The 16,864-nt window shown below is 35.5% G+C and overlaps 1 protein-coding gene across 11 annotated transcripts in view; it reads right to left on the bottom strand.

The window, feature by feature from the left end:
* Positions 1-16,864, bottom strand: part of NBEA (neurobeachin) — a 499,996-nt gene that overhangs the window by 271,259 nt on the left and 211,873 nt on the right. For 10 of the 11 annotated variants that reach the window (XM_061345312.1, XM_061345371.1, XM_061345303.1 and 7 more), the window contains 3 exons: positions 11,911-12,065; positions 7,649-7,775; positions 4,057-4,184 (listed from right to left, as the gene is read on the bottom strand). In XM_061345312.1, coding sequence (XP_061201296.1) covers positions 4,057-4,184; positions 7,649-7,775; positions 11,911-12,065 — 410 coding nt within the window. The remainder of the gene's footprint in view (positions 1-4,056; positions 4,185-7,648; positions 7,776-11,910; positions 12,066-16,864) is intronic. The other variant, XM_061345322.1, reaches the window with a different exon arrangement.

Raw genomic sequence — 16,864 nt, 5'->3', positions numbered from 1 at the left:
ACTCCAAGAACAGCTGTGGTGAAAATATTTTTGCACATCTGTCTTTGACAAGAAGAAGATACATCTTTTCTTTTGGCTACAGATTAGATTACACTCATCTGTAACATTTTCACCTAAAAGCTAGAATAGTGTAATGCCCTTTACATGGAGGGAATTTGCAGACCATATGGAAACTAGAATTACTGAAAACATATCTATGCAAGTGTTAAATGGAACTCCACAATGAGTATAGGTAAACTCAAAAATGTGACCTACACGTATTGCATGTTTGTTTCCAACTGGATTCTATATGGATGATTTTAACCTTTGCAACTTCTATTCTGTGAGGCATTAAAAGAAACTGAGTTGATGAACCATAGTAGGCTGGTTTCAGTACACTCTGGAGCTATTTGCATTCCACTGCAAATCAATCCTTTTTAACCTGTCATTGAGGAAAAATTCCACTTACGTTCTCGGAAGTTGATGAAATACTTGAAATTCAGTCAAGAGCAACAACTTGATTTAGAAAAAGGAGCGAAAATGAGTACTATTTTAGTAAAATTGAGAATTTTACCAATAGATATCTATTCTGCAGTTTCAGATTACTACTTGATTTTGTTCCTTTGCTACCAGTCATATTTGGGAATTTACATGAACAAAAAAAACAAAAAACAATTCTGAGCATGAGTGGCCCATGTTTTTGGTCTAGACTGAGCAGATCATTGCAGCCCTTTTATTTCAATTCCATGCAAAAATTAAAAAGCCACTGCTTAGATATTAAGTATCATTCCCTTAAACAATAAATTGGCCAGTCTTCCATGGGACAGAATGAGGACACAAGCTAAGGGAAAATGAGGTGGCATGGTATGACTGCAAAATTTTTTGCCAAATGTTTGGGACAGCTCAGCTACTACAAAAAAGTGAAATCATAATGAAGTTGTGTACACATTTCCAAATATATATTAACAACACCTATCTCAAAGCATCAGCAGGAAAGATTCCATACCATAAAGCGATACTGAAAAACAGTGTCCTGGGTTTAGCAGTAGCAGTCATTTTTCTCTTTCTTGGTAGCTGGTGCAGTGCTGTGTTTTGACTTTCAGCTGGGAACAGAACTGAAAAACAATGATGTTTTGGTTTGGCCAAGGACTCTGTGGGCCTCATGCTCTGCCAGGGAGGAGGGAAGCCGGGAGGAAGCAGGGACAGGACACCTGACCCAAACAGACCGAAGAGGTATTCCATACCACAGCACGTCATGCCCAGGATGTAACTGGGAAGGGACCCGGAAGGGGCTAGAGTGAACTGCAGGGTCGGAAGAGGTATCGGTCAGTGCTTGGTCGGGCTGGGGGGAGCAAGTTATTGGTTGCCTGGTGATGGGGTGTTGTATTCTCTTCCCTTGTTATTTCCTTTATCATTACTATTATTGGTGGTAGCAGTAGTGATTTGTGTTATACCTTAGTTACTAAACTGTTCTTATCTCAACCCATGGGAGTTGCATTTCTTTTTGATTCTCCTCTCCGTTCCCCCAGGAGTAGGGGGAGGGCAAGAAGGGGGGGAGTGGGTAACAAGCTGTCTGTCTGGGTTTAAACAACGACTAATAGCAAGAAGAGGAAAGGTACTTCTATGTTTCAAGCTTGAATAATCAGAGGACATGCTTCATAGAATGCAAGAAATACTTTTATGTGATCAATACGAAAAGCAGACAGCACCTTCAGACTTGATTAAATGAAGTTTATTTGCTGCTTTTTGATTATTCTAACTAAAACTTTTACACATGAAGCAACAAATTAAACTATTTCATATAAAACTGACAGCTAATTACTGCTTGCCAGTAAAACCTAAATTTAAATTATCGAAAACCCACAGGAATTCTATGTACTCACATATCTTGAATAATGCCGCTAAAAACCTGTGTTTTGAGGAGTCATTACATGGAGAGCACTTTAAAGCACTTCAGGGACCACCACTGGCACTTTTAATAAACAACGGCAGGAAATTTCTCAAAGTAAATCAGGTATTAGACTAGGAGAAAATTGAGAATTCTCTTTTAAAGGCAACTTAACTAGGCAAGAATTCAGTTTAGCTAAGATCAAGGGTCTCACACAGGCAATGAAAAAAGAAAAGATGAGAAAAGTACACAGTGACTATAAAAGCAGCTTTCCGAGTTCTCTGCTAAGAAGAGAAAAAGCCCAACTATTCTAGAGGGAGCAAACAGAAATTAGAGTCCTGCAGTGTAAAACCTATGGTGTGCTTGGATTTTTTTCTTTACAAGTTGCTATTTCAATATCTTGGGAAGAAATGACTAGTTTTTAGAAATGAAAGGAATGCAAGTCATTGAAGAAAAGATGGACATAACGTTAAGGAAGAATTATGGGAATGACAGTCCTTATTTTGGAACTCGGTGTTTGGTTTGTAAGCAATGATTCCTGAGACTCAATTATGTGGCTGATCCACAGATGGGACAAAATTTGGAACAGCAGTACAAACGGGTATCAGCAGAATGCTACAATAAAACCATGTCTCTCCCTGGACAGACAATGAGATAAACTCATACTGCCATACAGTTTTGAGGTTCCTGTGGTCTTTAGCTTTTCAGTCTTTGTCAGATGCTGGGAACTGTTGTATTCTTGTTCTTGCTATGACTCTGACCAAAAGACAAAGTTGGAATAGCATTGATGAAGGATTTTTTAAATCTATGAAAGAGCTCAGGTGAAACCAAGATAATTTTAGTTGCATTGTATAAAACTGTAGTGCAATTAATCAATTGTGAAATGGAAAAGGAAAACACTGCTAAATATTTTGCAATCAACTTCATTGAAATAAGAGACTTAAGAATGGTATCTATCAAATATGTTACAGTCATCTCCACGTTCTCAATGACTACCTCAGATCATTAACTTCATGTGCCATTAAGTGAGAACTGTGCCTTAAGTGAGAACTGCACAAAATAAACTGTATAAAATATCTGAAGCTTCTGAGAATTACCAAGCTGCTATGCCATTCCTTTGTATTATTGAACAATAATATTATTAAATAGTAATGAGACAGCAGGAAAAGGCTATTTAGAAGTACTTCCAGCATTAAAAGAGGGCCAACATTGTGGAGAGTAATAACTGAGACCATAGAAAGATTGTACACTGATATTTAGATAAAACACATGTATAATAGAAGGAGTTTTCGAATTTGAACACAAGGCTGTATTTTTTCTTTGCAGTTGTTCACACATTATAAAATTTGCCTTAATGAGACTTTTTCCTCCCAGTAAACAAGAGTGTAAGAAAAATTCTGGAAGGAAAAAGGTTACTTGGCTGTATATATTCATCTAGATATATGATGTGGGAGCAGTGCATACTCATGCAAATGGAGCAATGCATACTCATGCAAATTACCCCATCGCTATTTTGCCTGAATTCACACTCATTCATTACTTTCTGCATGAGCTTGCCATGTCTGCAATTTCTGCAATACCTCCTGCCTCACTTATGAGGCAAATTTTCTACCTATGAAGTAATAAAGTCAATGCATAAAACACCATAAAAATCCTTAAAAGTGTCCAAGGGTAACTTTCCTTAAAAAATCATCACTTTTCATTCCCCTCTAGGGACAACACTTTATTTGCCTGTGTGAATCCAACCGACCTGCATGAGCAAATAGTGTCCCTACCAAATATAGATATATGTATCAGTAATATCAGAGCACAGTCTTCAATTTAACTTGTTCTATGGGAACTGATTACAGTTTTTAATTGTATTTTTCATTAGTTTCTCAAAGTCAGGCTGAATCACTTATATCAATATTCTGAGGAGGAAAAAGCAAACTATAAAAGAGTTTTCTTAATTCCAAGATGACAGGATGTATCTTTACACAGCATCTCACTTAGGGAAAAAAAGGGGTAAAAAAGCTATCACTTTTCATTTCTCTAAATGAAATTAAATGCAAGGAAGTGAAATCAACAACACATTAACAACTAATTCATTTATTTTTAAAAAATAGTTACAAAAGGCTAGTGAAAACGAAAAACTGTTCATATCAAATGACTAATAACTAAAATATATAACCTGATAACAGAACCAGTACCTTCAATCAACAGCTCTTGTCCATGACTGCCCAACAATGTTCGGGATAGGAAAGGGGCAAAATCAACAAAAATTTCTCGCAGGAGAGGGGCCACCTTTTCTAAGGCTCTTTCAAGCTTTGCAGTGATACTGTGGAAGAACAAAGACCATGATTGAAAGAACACACAACAACAGAAACTAAATTATGTCAGATCATACCTGTTTTTAAAAGCTGCTGTAAGCTTCTTTAGAAAAGAGAAAGGTAAGAATTTCATTAAACTTTACAGTGTTTAAATGGCTTTAAGGAAATGCAAATGTCATGTCAGTCAGCAGTGCGTCAGCCTTATAAAGCCTACAGCATTTAGAGAGCACTCCTGAACAAGTAAAATTTTTATTCTCAGTTTCAAACATGGTAAGCAGAACTCCAGATATTTAAGTGTAGGTCTATTTCACCTATCTTAGCTTGTATGCATTTAATAATCTTACATAAATTTGAAAACTTGAAAAAAGAAGTTTGTATTTACGCAAAGAAATCCCAAGTACCTTGTTTTTTTGTTCAAGCTTTCAAATAACGTTGCGAAGGCATTCAAATTGCATGGCATTGCAATGCTAGACAAGGGACTGTATGAGAAAGTCTTCTAGCACAGGTATCAAGAAAAACAATATTCTTTTCTCCCACTTTCAGGAAACATGATCCCAGGTAAATAAATTTTCTTTGCATTTATACTTCCCTGCATGTTGATAATACAGTCTTTGAAGAGCGGAACATTTCTACTTCTACAATGAGGTGTTGTGATTTCTGATGCTTCTGAAATCCCAGAAATAACATACCTTTGTTTGAAGATACAAACCTAGCAATAGTATGTGAACATCAGCATTGTGCTAAGGATTGTATCTTTTAAAAGTCCTTCCCTTGAATAATAATTGTGCCTGCTGAAACTTTCTTGCCAGGATTAAAAAGCTGATGTGTTAGCTTAATGAACTTACTTAAAAATAGAAATTACAGATGCAGTCTCATCTACCAAGAATTTTTGCTGTTCTGTTTCAGACTACTGATTGGTTTATCTTTGTGCTTGAATTACACCACCGAAGTATTATTGTCTTTCAAAAGCACCATTATAGGCAGAAGTTCCATTTTTGACAGAATCAAAGAGAATGAACACTGATATTTAACTTCTATACATCATCTACTATCAATAAACACTAAACAAACGTGGATATTTTAATTCAGATCACGTGATGATCCCTACTTTAGAAAGGAAGCAGACCTTATAAATGGATTGGAAGTTTTCCTTCATTAGTTTAAAATATTTTACTGAATTTCTATAGCTTGCTTTCTTTCAATGTGCTGCTTTCCCATTTCAAATTCAGATATGAATTTTCTAGTATTTTAAAAGACGGATTCATATCACCAGCCTTTGTTTTACTGAATTTCATTATGCTAAAGTATTTATTGACTATACTTGAAATGCAGGTGACCAGACTGGAGTTTTTAATTTGCTTCATGAATCCACCCCAGGCTTTTGCTGCTAGGGATAAAAAGCCTACTATATTAACCCAGATTTCTCTAGACCTTGTTTTAAATAATGGTTTCACTGTAAATTGGTTTCAAAGGCCTAATTTTTTGAGTTCATTTGACTCTCAAAACTCTACATACAATAGAAAAAATTTCAAGTTCAAAAGTTTTTAAAGTAAGGCCAATTTTTATGTAGAAATCAAGTAACATGGGAGGTGTGGATGTGCTATTAATTTACACTTTGGATGAGCTATAAATAAACACCTTGTTATCAAATGGACAGCTGATAGATTTTGTATCTTATGGATCTACCAGTGGGCAATTGGGAAACATGAGATCAAAGCTTAGCACTATTTAAAAATGCACATCAAAGAACAGAAATTAATATTTAAGCAGAGAAAGAAAAATATCTTTTTCTTTCATGTAAATCCCTGGCGCATTTATGTGCTGAATTCTGGAGTTCTGGTCCTTTAGTTTCAAAAAGAACAAACAGATTTTAAAAAACCCAAATGTACACAGAGATTGCAAAAATGTTCCAGGGAAGCAGGTGGCCCATCTATTGAGTTTCCCGCATGAACACACACACAGGAGAGAGACCGATCTTATTCTACAGCTGCTTCCATCACCTATTATACCTTATAATGCATCCTGCAATCATTAGGGTATGCCACCTTCCCAACCTCATTCCAGGCCAAACCTCTATGTCTCAATCAAGACTATTAAATGTCTGAAAGTCTGAGATCATTCTCCTGCTTGCTTCCCTTTGCTCAGTCTACAGCCATAAGCAGCACTTTTCCTATGCAGCTGGTGTATGGGAAGGCTTAGGTAGGTTAGCTTTCACTTCATGCTCTGCCCCCACAAACACCTCTGACTTTTAATCTTCTAGAAGCTGAAGCACAATGAATTCAAAGTTAGAAGAAAAATATTACTAAAAAAGTTTCAGCTTTTTCTTTTTTTTTCTGGGGGGAAGTGTGGGGAGGAGAAAAGCAAAAAGGAGACATTCCTTGGGTTGATTAGATTTCAGTTATCTGCATATATGATTTTGTGCTCCTCCTCAGGTTTTTTTTTAGTCATAATTTCAGTTACTGCTCAGAGTCCAGCTACTTCTGAGTTCAAACTGAATTCACAATTTGAATTCTAGATTATGCAACTTAAGTTTTTCTTTGATTATAGGACAAAAACTTTCAAAATGCTTGTGAAAAAACAAGAACACGGCATTGGTTAAAACAACTGAAAAAGAAACTGATTAACAATACAGTTTAATTTTAACATACTTCATTATCTGAATTTTTAAAAACATTTCACCCTCAGTGAAGCACTGTCCTAGCATATTAAGACAAGAAGCAAAAGGAGTGGTTTAATTACACCATCATGTTATTAACTTGCTTTGTAACACTGTCAAGCAATAAATAACATCATACAGATGGTCATTCTCCCCTTGATTATTCACACCTTTTGGAATGGAGCCAAGAGTCCTCACACTTTCAGGCTGGGCCCTCACGCATTTCTGTGATTCCACCTGCAACCCTCACTTGACGTTTGAGACAGGACCAGCAAAAAAGTGCAAAAGAACTGTTTGTTAAAACACTGACTTTTATTTTACAGGTTACTTAGGGCACTTAATTTAAGTTTATTCTCTTTTTAGTTCAATAGAGAATGAAACTAACTTATTCATGAACTAGCGTGGTTGCTGTCTCCACTCCAGTCTTCTTAAAAACATATCTCAAAGTGGACAGACAACTAAGGGACACTTGGCAACTTGGCAACTCCTTAGTATAACCCGTGTCACCTTTTTCGGGCAGACAGGTCAAAAATTTGTCTTTGAAGTGTGCTGTGGCACAACTCAATACCTTTACAAAATAATAACCTATTATACAAACATATTTAACAGAAATTTCAGAGAGCGTTTTCCTTGCTGCCAGTGTAAGAGGGGTATTAGCAATCCCATGGCATGTGTCTCTTGCACACCAACTCAAATCTGGTGAACCATTTAGTTGGCTGCACAAACACACATCTGGTTTCATCCCCTCCAGTTTATGTACGAAGCTGGTCTGGGAGGAGAAATTATAATTAATATTAAAAGATAGAACTTGTATACCTCATGTTCTCAGCTGAATCCTCTGGCATTGGAGCAACAGTTTGGACAGCTGGGAGATTTTTGCTGGTAGCACCATTCACAAAGCTGGATGACGAAGAGGAAGAAGAAGATCCTGAGTCTACCGCACCTGTCCCCCAAAAAATACAGGTCTTAAGTAAGTCTGAGGAAACATAACTTTTAAAGACTTTTAATAGGGTCTTTGTCTTATTCATCTACTTTTAAGTAAGGAAATAATGTTACATATTCTAAAACAAAACCATCGCATACACTATCATATAAATTCATACCTTATTTTTCTAGTATAGGAAGAAGCTTAAACAGTTATCAAAAATCAGGCAAAATACATCCTTACCTCATTTCCATTATTCCCAAATTATATTCCAAAGATGAAAACATTTTTACATCATCCTGTAAAGCAAGATTTTTCTAAAATAAAGGCATATTTAAGATGAGCTTGAGTGGAGAATAGAAATTTGACTTTTTTTTTTTTTTTAAATATACATATATACACACACACACTTCTTGGCTGCCCAGGTGCAACTACAGGCAGGAAAAAAAAAATCAAATATGACAGAGAAAATAGACAGATAAAAAAAGTATACTCCTTTAGGAACCGATTGGCAAAAGTAGTGTCTGAAGAGTATTAAGATCCTAATTATAGTATTTCTGTTTCTGTCTTTGAGTCAAGGAGAGTTTTAAGATCTTAAAAGTAGAGAGGGCAGTGGGGGTATCATTGTAATGGCTGTGAACAGCTGCCCAGAAAAAAGATGCAGACAGAGCATATATTTATACTTTAAGTGATCTGGGTCAGATCTAAGGGCTAAACTTAGACTCTAAATGCCAATCCATCATGTTTGCTGAAATGGCACTGTGAGTTCAGCCTCTCTGAATCAAACCAGCAAAGGCTCAAAGTGACCGTGAACTGCAGTGAGAGCACTGTGATAAATGCTGTCCCTGTTCCCTGTTGCTGTTGCACAGTCCTTGTGCAACACGTCACTGCAAGAGAGGTAGCAAGGGACAGTCTTGAAGTCAGAGTTCAAAGCCCGAGGGGCTGCACGGCTATCAGAAACAAGCGCGACAAGCAACAAGATCTATCCAAGTCAGCAGTGAGGCATGGAGAACTCAGTTTAAAGATCAGTGGCATTATTCTGCCATTAAAAAAAGAAAAAGATAACTCCTAACTCCCTGATGCTGGTCAGTTTCAGCAGTTCATATATCACTCTCCTTTGCATTACACAGGTCTGTATTATTTTTCAGTTATCTGCAAAGCTCTACAAAGCATTTATGGTTTCTTAGCTGCTTAAGCAGCAGCTGACAGTGAAGTAGAGGTCAAATGCTGGTTATGGTGAAAAATTCTCTGGCAGCAGGATGATTTTATTTTTTTTTTAATTTAATTTGGCTTTTTACTGGTAAAAGAATTACAATGAAGATCAGAATTTGGACTGGCTCATTTAAGAAAAGTTGTATTCAAAGCAGCATAAAAAAGCAGCAGGATTTGCTGGGCTTGCTGACACTGGAGTACCTGGTGAGGGTCAGGATTTACAGTAGGAATTGATTTAGTTTGCTGTTTTAATAGCAAAAATGGGAGGTGGCTTGTGGCTTACACTGTGGGTTCTGACTTGAACTAAATACAAATTGTAAAGGTATCCAAACACACTAAGAAAGAAACACAAATAAAGGGTAGGCTATCTCTCTCAACCTAGAACCTACAGCAACTTAGCTGGGAATAGGGTAGCTTAAAAAAGGATAAAGCTTACTATATATGCGTAAACTCATGTGTGTATGTGCATGTGTATTGATATAATTTATATACTTAAATTATTTATGTATTTGTATTATTCTCATATTTATTTTCATGTATACCTAAGTAACACATATTTTTATCACTTCTTTCCTTTCCCTTCCAGAGTCAAATTTTCTTCATAAAGGCTCTTGTCTAAAAATACACTTGCTAAGTTATTTAACCAGCTAGGGTCCCAGAAGAGGTCAACCAGACCTAGAACTACTAGATTAACATACAAATGAGTATCAGGATATCAATCACAGAAATTCCAATCTAAACCCCTGTAAAACCAGTTTCTTACATAAAGTGATGAAGGAAGAAAACCTGTCATCTCCTGAAACATGCTTTCAAAGCACTAAAAGGACTACAGTAACATACATCTCATTACATTGTGACAGTGACATTGACTATGACAGCGATGGCAGATGGAATGTAAACACTGACTGTAACCCATGAATAACTGAAAAAACACTTTATGCACAAGTCCAGCACAGAATATACCTCAAGGATAAAACTGTATTTCTAGAGTGTCTTTAACATACTGTAAAAACAACTGTAAATAGGTCTGGGGGGACATCTAGTGTTTCTAAAAAGTTGTAAAATGCCTCTTTTTTATCACAGGAAAAAAAGAAAAAACGTGCCATTCAATGAAATTCTATATACTAATTTAAAATCATTAATAACTAGATAATTTCACAAACTACAAGTATATAAACTAGAAACTATCTGAATACTTTATGTATATATCGCAAAACTGACACACATGATCACTGTTTTCGCTACTGTAAGGAGAGTAATTAAAAATGGCAAAATCAAGCATTTTAACCTAAGATATTTTTATATGTTTTCAATGTGATAATTTTTACTGTCATCAATGTGTTTAGCATTTCTAAAATGTGGATACAAAATTAAAATTCTTTTAAAAAGGAAGGGCTTCTGAAACTACTTCTTGAAAGAATTCATCAATAAAGCTCATTCAGATGAATTCAGACATAAAAGGATTCACTAAAGATCTTATGTAATATACAGTTCTAATTAAATCTGATACTTGCTGAAAGTCCATTGAATCAATACTTTTCCCTTGATCAAGCTAATCCATAGGCTAGGAGACAAAAACAATTACATTTAAAAAAAAAAAAAAAAAAGTATATCTAAGATCTACCAAAAGAAAAAAGCATCCTTTAATCCACAGTGAATGTACCATGGTATTTGAAATACTGTCCTTGACTAAGAACAGTATTGAGGAAATAACTGATTTTTAAATGCAATTACTTACAAAGAAGAGCTACTACATTACAGCCAAAACAGTTCAGATCTTTAATCACAGAGAAGACTGAAAAGCTTACACTATCCAGTATCATTTAGAAAACAAGGTTTTCAGTGTACGGTTTTTTTTTTTTTTTTTGCATGATATAAGAGTAACTAAAAGGAAATCCATTCAAGATTAACAGAAGTGGCTACACAAATGGAACTGTTCATAGAAGTGATAACATTATTGAGAGCATTCATTCCTCCTGTCTGCCTCAGGATAATTATAAGATTTATATATATTTTATCCTTAGAAAAATCAAAGTTCTATTACCATGCATTAAAGGTAATCTGCAAAAGGAAAGAAAAAATAATGAGTGTGTCTTCATATTATTCCATGAAGCAGAAGGATGCCGAAAACTTCCCTCCATTATCTGCAAACCCAGGGAGATTCACTTTCTCAACCCTTGACTGAAGTTGTGATATCCATGAAGAGAGCTCTTCTCTCAAGTGCTTTTGCTTAGTTTAGAAGGAAAACAGACCATAGCCAGACATTTCAAAGGAGTTTAAGTAAACATCAGTTGCTCTCAGTAAGGATTCATTTCTGAATCCAAACCACAATCTCCATTGTCAATGGGCTTCTTCATGACAGACAATCCCATTATTACAATTATAAATAATTAAAAAAAGTTCTTGTCCTCCTTCTCTAGGTCACAATAAACAAGTATTGATAATACATGACTACAGTTAAATTATTAGGTAGATTCATACTGAAAAACCTTCCAAAAATATCATAGTGTAATTTTCATTGACAAATAGTAATTGCCCAGAATATTAACTCTCCACAATCTATGATATATTTATTAAATAACTAGTTGTTTAAGAAATAGTTAATTGGTATGTATCGTATAAACATCCTCTACTGAAGAGGAGTGGAGAAGTTAGCTCATTTCAATTCTAAACTATGCTTATAAAACAATATTATGGATATTTATTCACTTATTTAAGGCTGTGCAAATCCACTGTGCACTATCAAAGATTATAAACATACATGAAGAGGAAACACTGTCTCTAATAAAGGCCAAGATTTAATCTTTCTACGTTTTTATTTTAGAAGTACAAAAACAGTAACAAAAAAGATGATTAAAAAACAAAACACCACTTAAAGAAAGACAACAAAAAAAACAAACAAGAAAAAAATGAGGGTCACAAAAATATTTAAGGACAATACCTGTTGTATTAATCATACTTTTTGGTGTAGCTCCTGTTGCAGCAAATATATTAGGTGTACTACCCGGTGGCAGTCCACTCCCAGCTGTGGCAGCTCCAACTGTGGTAACAGCCAGACTACCTGGAGGGGGTTTCTTTACTGGTACAACCACACTCCTGTGGAAAAAGAAATGGCAAATTACTAAAACTGAACAATGGAACCAGCAAGAGTTGTTGTTTATGATGGGTTTATGCTGAGTTATAACACTGTTGCTGAGGAACACATATGTCACTTTTCTTAACCTTTCTGAAACAGGGTAAGACTATGTTAAAACCATACTCCTGTCCTTTGTCTACAGCTTCATGTGATTCTGAGAAAATTAACTCATCTTTCAGTGCTCATAAAATGGAAAGACAACACCACTGCAGTGATATGTTGTGAACACTGCTATCACCTGCAGTTTAGATTTCCGAAGACAGTGCTGAGTGTTGGAAATGACGCCAGCATACTAGCAGCCCATATACATGCAGTCTTAATCAGTATGTTAATTTGTCGATCTTACTGAAGTTATCTAATATGGCAATTTTGCTGCCAGTTATCTGAACATTTGAATACAGTAGTTGATTCTTCAGTACCATGCACATACTGGTCTTGCAAATAGAGTTGACTAACAAACACAATTGTGCACTCAGCCTTCTGGAAAACTTTCATAATCGTTAAAATCAACAGCACACTTAAAATACAACACAGTAAATATTTGCTTTCACAATACTGATAACATGCCCATTTAAAAATAAAGTTTGAAAAGCAGTCTTGAGAAATTGAAGCTTTTAAGGAAAGAAAGGGGCTTTCATACAAAAAGTCTGACATCATACACATATTCAAACACAAGCATTATCAGATAATCTTCCAACTTTTCTTTTTTTTTTTAAAGCTCATAACGAAAAGACTTGCTATATGTGTTAAAAGGGAAGAAGAAGGAAAATATTCCAGGGACATTTAATTAATATTTCTTCAACTCTGGAGACAACTACATTTACAGGTTTCCATTTAATATTTCTATTTATCTATAAAAACTGTTCTAAAAAGTCCATTTCAGTGGAAAAACTGAGGGGAGAAAAACAAACAAAAAAAAAACCCAGAAAAATTATATCTGCAAATGTTAAAAAATATTTTTCTGTGTTAATATGTATCCTTTCTGGTAAAGCACATAAAAATTAATCATTGTGATCAAAGAACAAAGCAAGAAAATGCAACTAATTAGGGTAATAGGTACACTTTTGTCTAAATACGATGGCACATGATGGCTCAGAATGTGCAGAACAAATTTTACAGTAATGTGGTTTGTTCATATATTTCTAAATCCTCAGTCTCCCTGGATTTTGAAGAGTGGTGATGCAAATTGTCTTGATAATGCCATTGTTAGGATTACATACAAGCGCTGTTATATGTGATATCCTCTTATATGATGTCAGTGTACAGAACTGCTATTTTTTTCTCCCTCTTTTAGAGGGGTAGCAGTGCCAGTTGTCTCTGTATTCTGAACAACTTTACCAGCACTCTGATGAAGGTACTATGAGAAATGCAATTCTAAGCATATCAATGGTTTTCTGTACCCTTCCACTAGGAGAAGATGAGTTTGCACAATGCAGTAGTTATCGATTAAGATACATGACCCTAAAATAATTGCTTTTGTCTGTAGTTGATAATCTCTTACAATAGTTGCTGATACGAAGTGTTTACATAGCAGCACCTACACATGAATAAAGACAGCTCTATATAGGTTAATCTGTTCCATAATGCCATGAAATTCCCTAAAATTAGCTCCTATGCACACACAAGTATCTTTGCTTTACTTAATACTTCACTCAAATACTTGAGTTCTGGTTGTTTGTTCAGGAATACCGAATAAGTACTCAAGCGCAGAGCTCCTGTAGTGCCAGAGAAACATAAAAATAAATTAAGATTTTTATCTTAAGTGGGATCATCTCCTGGTTATATCAATTCAATAAGAAAACAACAATCATTACGTATAGTTTAGAGAACTGCAATAGAAAGGCTAAGATTGGTTTGAATGAAGAATTAATGGGAATATTTAGGTGATGAGACACAAGAAGGAACGACACAGTAGGAAAAGGTGTTTTAGACTGGCCTACACTGATGGCACATAAATTATCAGGTCATCAAGCCACAGCAGCTTCACAAGATAACCAGACCTTGAAGACAAAAACAGTGAACAGTGATAACTCAAAGAGGTGGGGAAAGACAGAGAGACTGTTGGCTTTATTTTTTAAATCCATAACGATTTACCTGATGGAGCCAACCTATGAAAAATAGTTGCCAGCCTAGGATGGACTCAGAAGATGTGAGGAATACTTGACAGCTGGTGTCCCATGTCACCATCCCCAGATCCTGGACACAAGCATGAGGGGTGCCTGACTGCTGGACTGACTCGTTAGACATACCCCCATTCTAATGTTTACAAAAGTGAGACAGAGCGAGTGAGATCTGTTTTGGTTTGGGTTTATTTTAAGTAAAATAATTTTTCCCTCCTCTAAGGTCTGGTATTGGTATCTGATAAATTGCTGATACAACTGCTCCAAAAGTGTTTCCTATTTTACTGGTACTTTTTCAAAGAAAATGGAGCTAAATTCAGGGTTTGCCTCTTTACCTTCAGACAGCTCAGTGGTCTTTCAAAGTACTCAAAAGACAAACTAACTTTCCCCAGCAAAGACCACATATGTTAACTTCTCAGACATAACAATGATAGAATAGTTTGGGTTGGAACGGACCTTTAAAGGTCATCTAGTCCAATCTCTAAATGCACTGGCCTCCTATAAAGGCAAATTCTTTTCTCAGTTTAAGTGTTCAGAGTGCAGTTTAAGACTGAAAATCATCTCCTGTAGCATGAGAGGACAATCCTGCCTAAATCCCATAGGTACTAATGCTTTACATACAGCTGACAGTCTTTTGTAGATCTGAATCACGACACTAAGATCAGGTGTTGTCTAATAAAAAGTTATCAAGAAACATCAAGAGTAACCTCTCTACCATAAGGACAGGCAAAATCAGTGATACACTATCATCCCAGACAGAAAATGCAGCTTTCTGACGTTACACATGGTGACCGTGTAAAAATGTATCATTCCTATTGATAAAACAAAATATAGCAAGTGAATACAGAATGACATTCAGTTGAAGGAGACTGAAAAACTACACAAACAGCACAATAGAGTGGACAAAAATGTGCAAAACAATCGAGGAACAGCAGAACAAGAAAGGTGAATGAGGATGACTGACTGCTTTCGTAAAAATCCCCTTCTAACAAATCAGACCACTCCAACAGCATATTCAGTGAAAAAAAGGCAAATCAAAACAAATCAAATTTATGAAAGAAGTATAGCTATTTACCTGAGCACAGTACAAATGGAGGGAAGAATTTAAAATTATAGATACCTTATATGTATCTGTCAGTCATTCATGATTTTTTTTCATAGAACAAATCTACAGACTATAAGAAAATGTACACTTCCATCCTTTCATTTTAGGCCTTGTTTTACAGAACCTATTTTAGACTTTCTAAATGTTCCAAACTGGTCCACATTTTTCTGAATCATATTGTCATGGATTCAAATGATCCCCAATGACTTAGTCAGCAAAAGCTTAGTAACAATTTACTATAGCGACTGATTTTATTTCTCTTTTCCGTGGGTGGTTTGCAATTCCAAAGAGAACTGTGACTACTAATCACTATTCTGTTACTCTGTGAGTATCCTTCTCAAACTATAAACCTAAGAAAATCACTGCTATTCATACCACGCCTAAGATGAGCATTGTTGGTTCAGCCTGCATACTATTTATGCATTGCTGATTCATTAAATAAACTCAGTAAATGGCTACAGGATTCTTCTGGGTTTTACGAATTTGCATGAAATAACTCTACAGAAAATAGTACTATCAACGTGTTAAACTGCAAAAAGAGAAGATGGAAATTAAAAAATATTTCCTCAAATTAACTTTCCTTAAAAATTTAGCTACCCAATGCTGGTGACAGACAAATCAGGTGATGCTGCACTATATCTTCTCTCTCTTTCTCTGTGAGCCACTTTCTGTATCTCTTCTACATTTAAAATTTAAAGGCCTTCTAACCTATCACACTGGTCAATCAAGAGGTCAAAGATAAGCCTCCAATACTGGATGTCTTGTTCTACCTATCTGAGCAGTGGCAATTCAATTAGAATCGCTTTATGCTCTTCTGGAATATGTGAAACCTCTTAAGGCTAAATTAATATTATTGTTCCTCCTTCCCTCCCCCACAACAGCATAAAGCAGGAGTACTTTAAAGAAATGCTCTTTGAAAAGCAGTACGGGCTTCATTGTACAGGCAAATTTTTCAGAGAAGCACTCTTTCAAACTGCAACTTCTACCTGTTGTTTCAGAAGAATTCACAGTAGAAAATAAGGGACATTTTTTCTGCTATATTACGTTACCTTCGTCCTACAGCTAGATTAACTTCTGAAAAGAAAGCTTAGTATTTCTTCTCTGAAAGTTATTTATATTCTTCGTATGTATGTACATGTCCAGTCCTTTATGAAACATGTATATTGCTGACTACCCACTATCAGCCCCAGACTGCAATTTGAGTCTGTAACAAGTGAGCATTAGTATGTACTAACAACACATCTTGAATCCTACTTTAGACAACCTCCTATTAGGCTGACTGCATTAAGATAAGATTCATCTGAAATCAAGGAGGAAAGACATAACTCAGAGTCAAAAGCCATGGAGAAGAAAAATTGGATTAAAAAAATGTGAAGTATACTGAAGAGATATGGAAAGCTCACAGAAGGATGTAATCTTTGAGACTTATGTAAATGAAAAATAGTTTCAACATTAGTGCTGAATGTCCAGTTGTTACAGATTCTGTCAATAATTTGATACCATATATTCATCAAAACATGCAGATCTTAAAGCC

Source organism: Neopsephotus bourkii, unplaced genomic scaffold (genome assembly GCF_033783945.1).
Source record: "Neopsephotus bourkii isolate Nb327-2 ecotype Australia unplaced genomic scaffold, CSIRO-AGI_Nbou_v1 NB_38, whole genome shotgun sequence".
NCBI lineage: Eukaryota > Metazoa > Chordata > Aves > Psittaciformes > Psittacidae > Neopsephotus > Neopsephotus bourkii.
The sequence above is the reverse complement of the archived record's forward strand: the minus strand, read 5'-3'. Positions and strand labels throughout refer to the sequence as shown.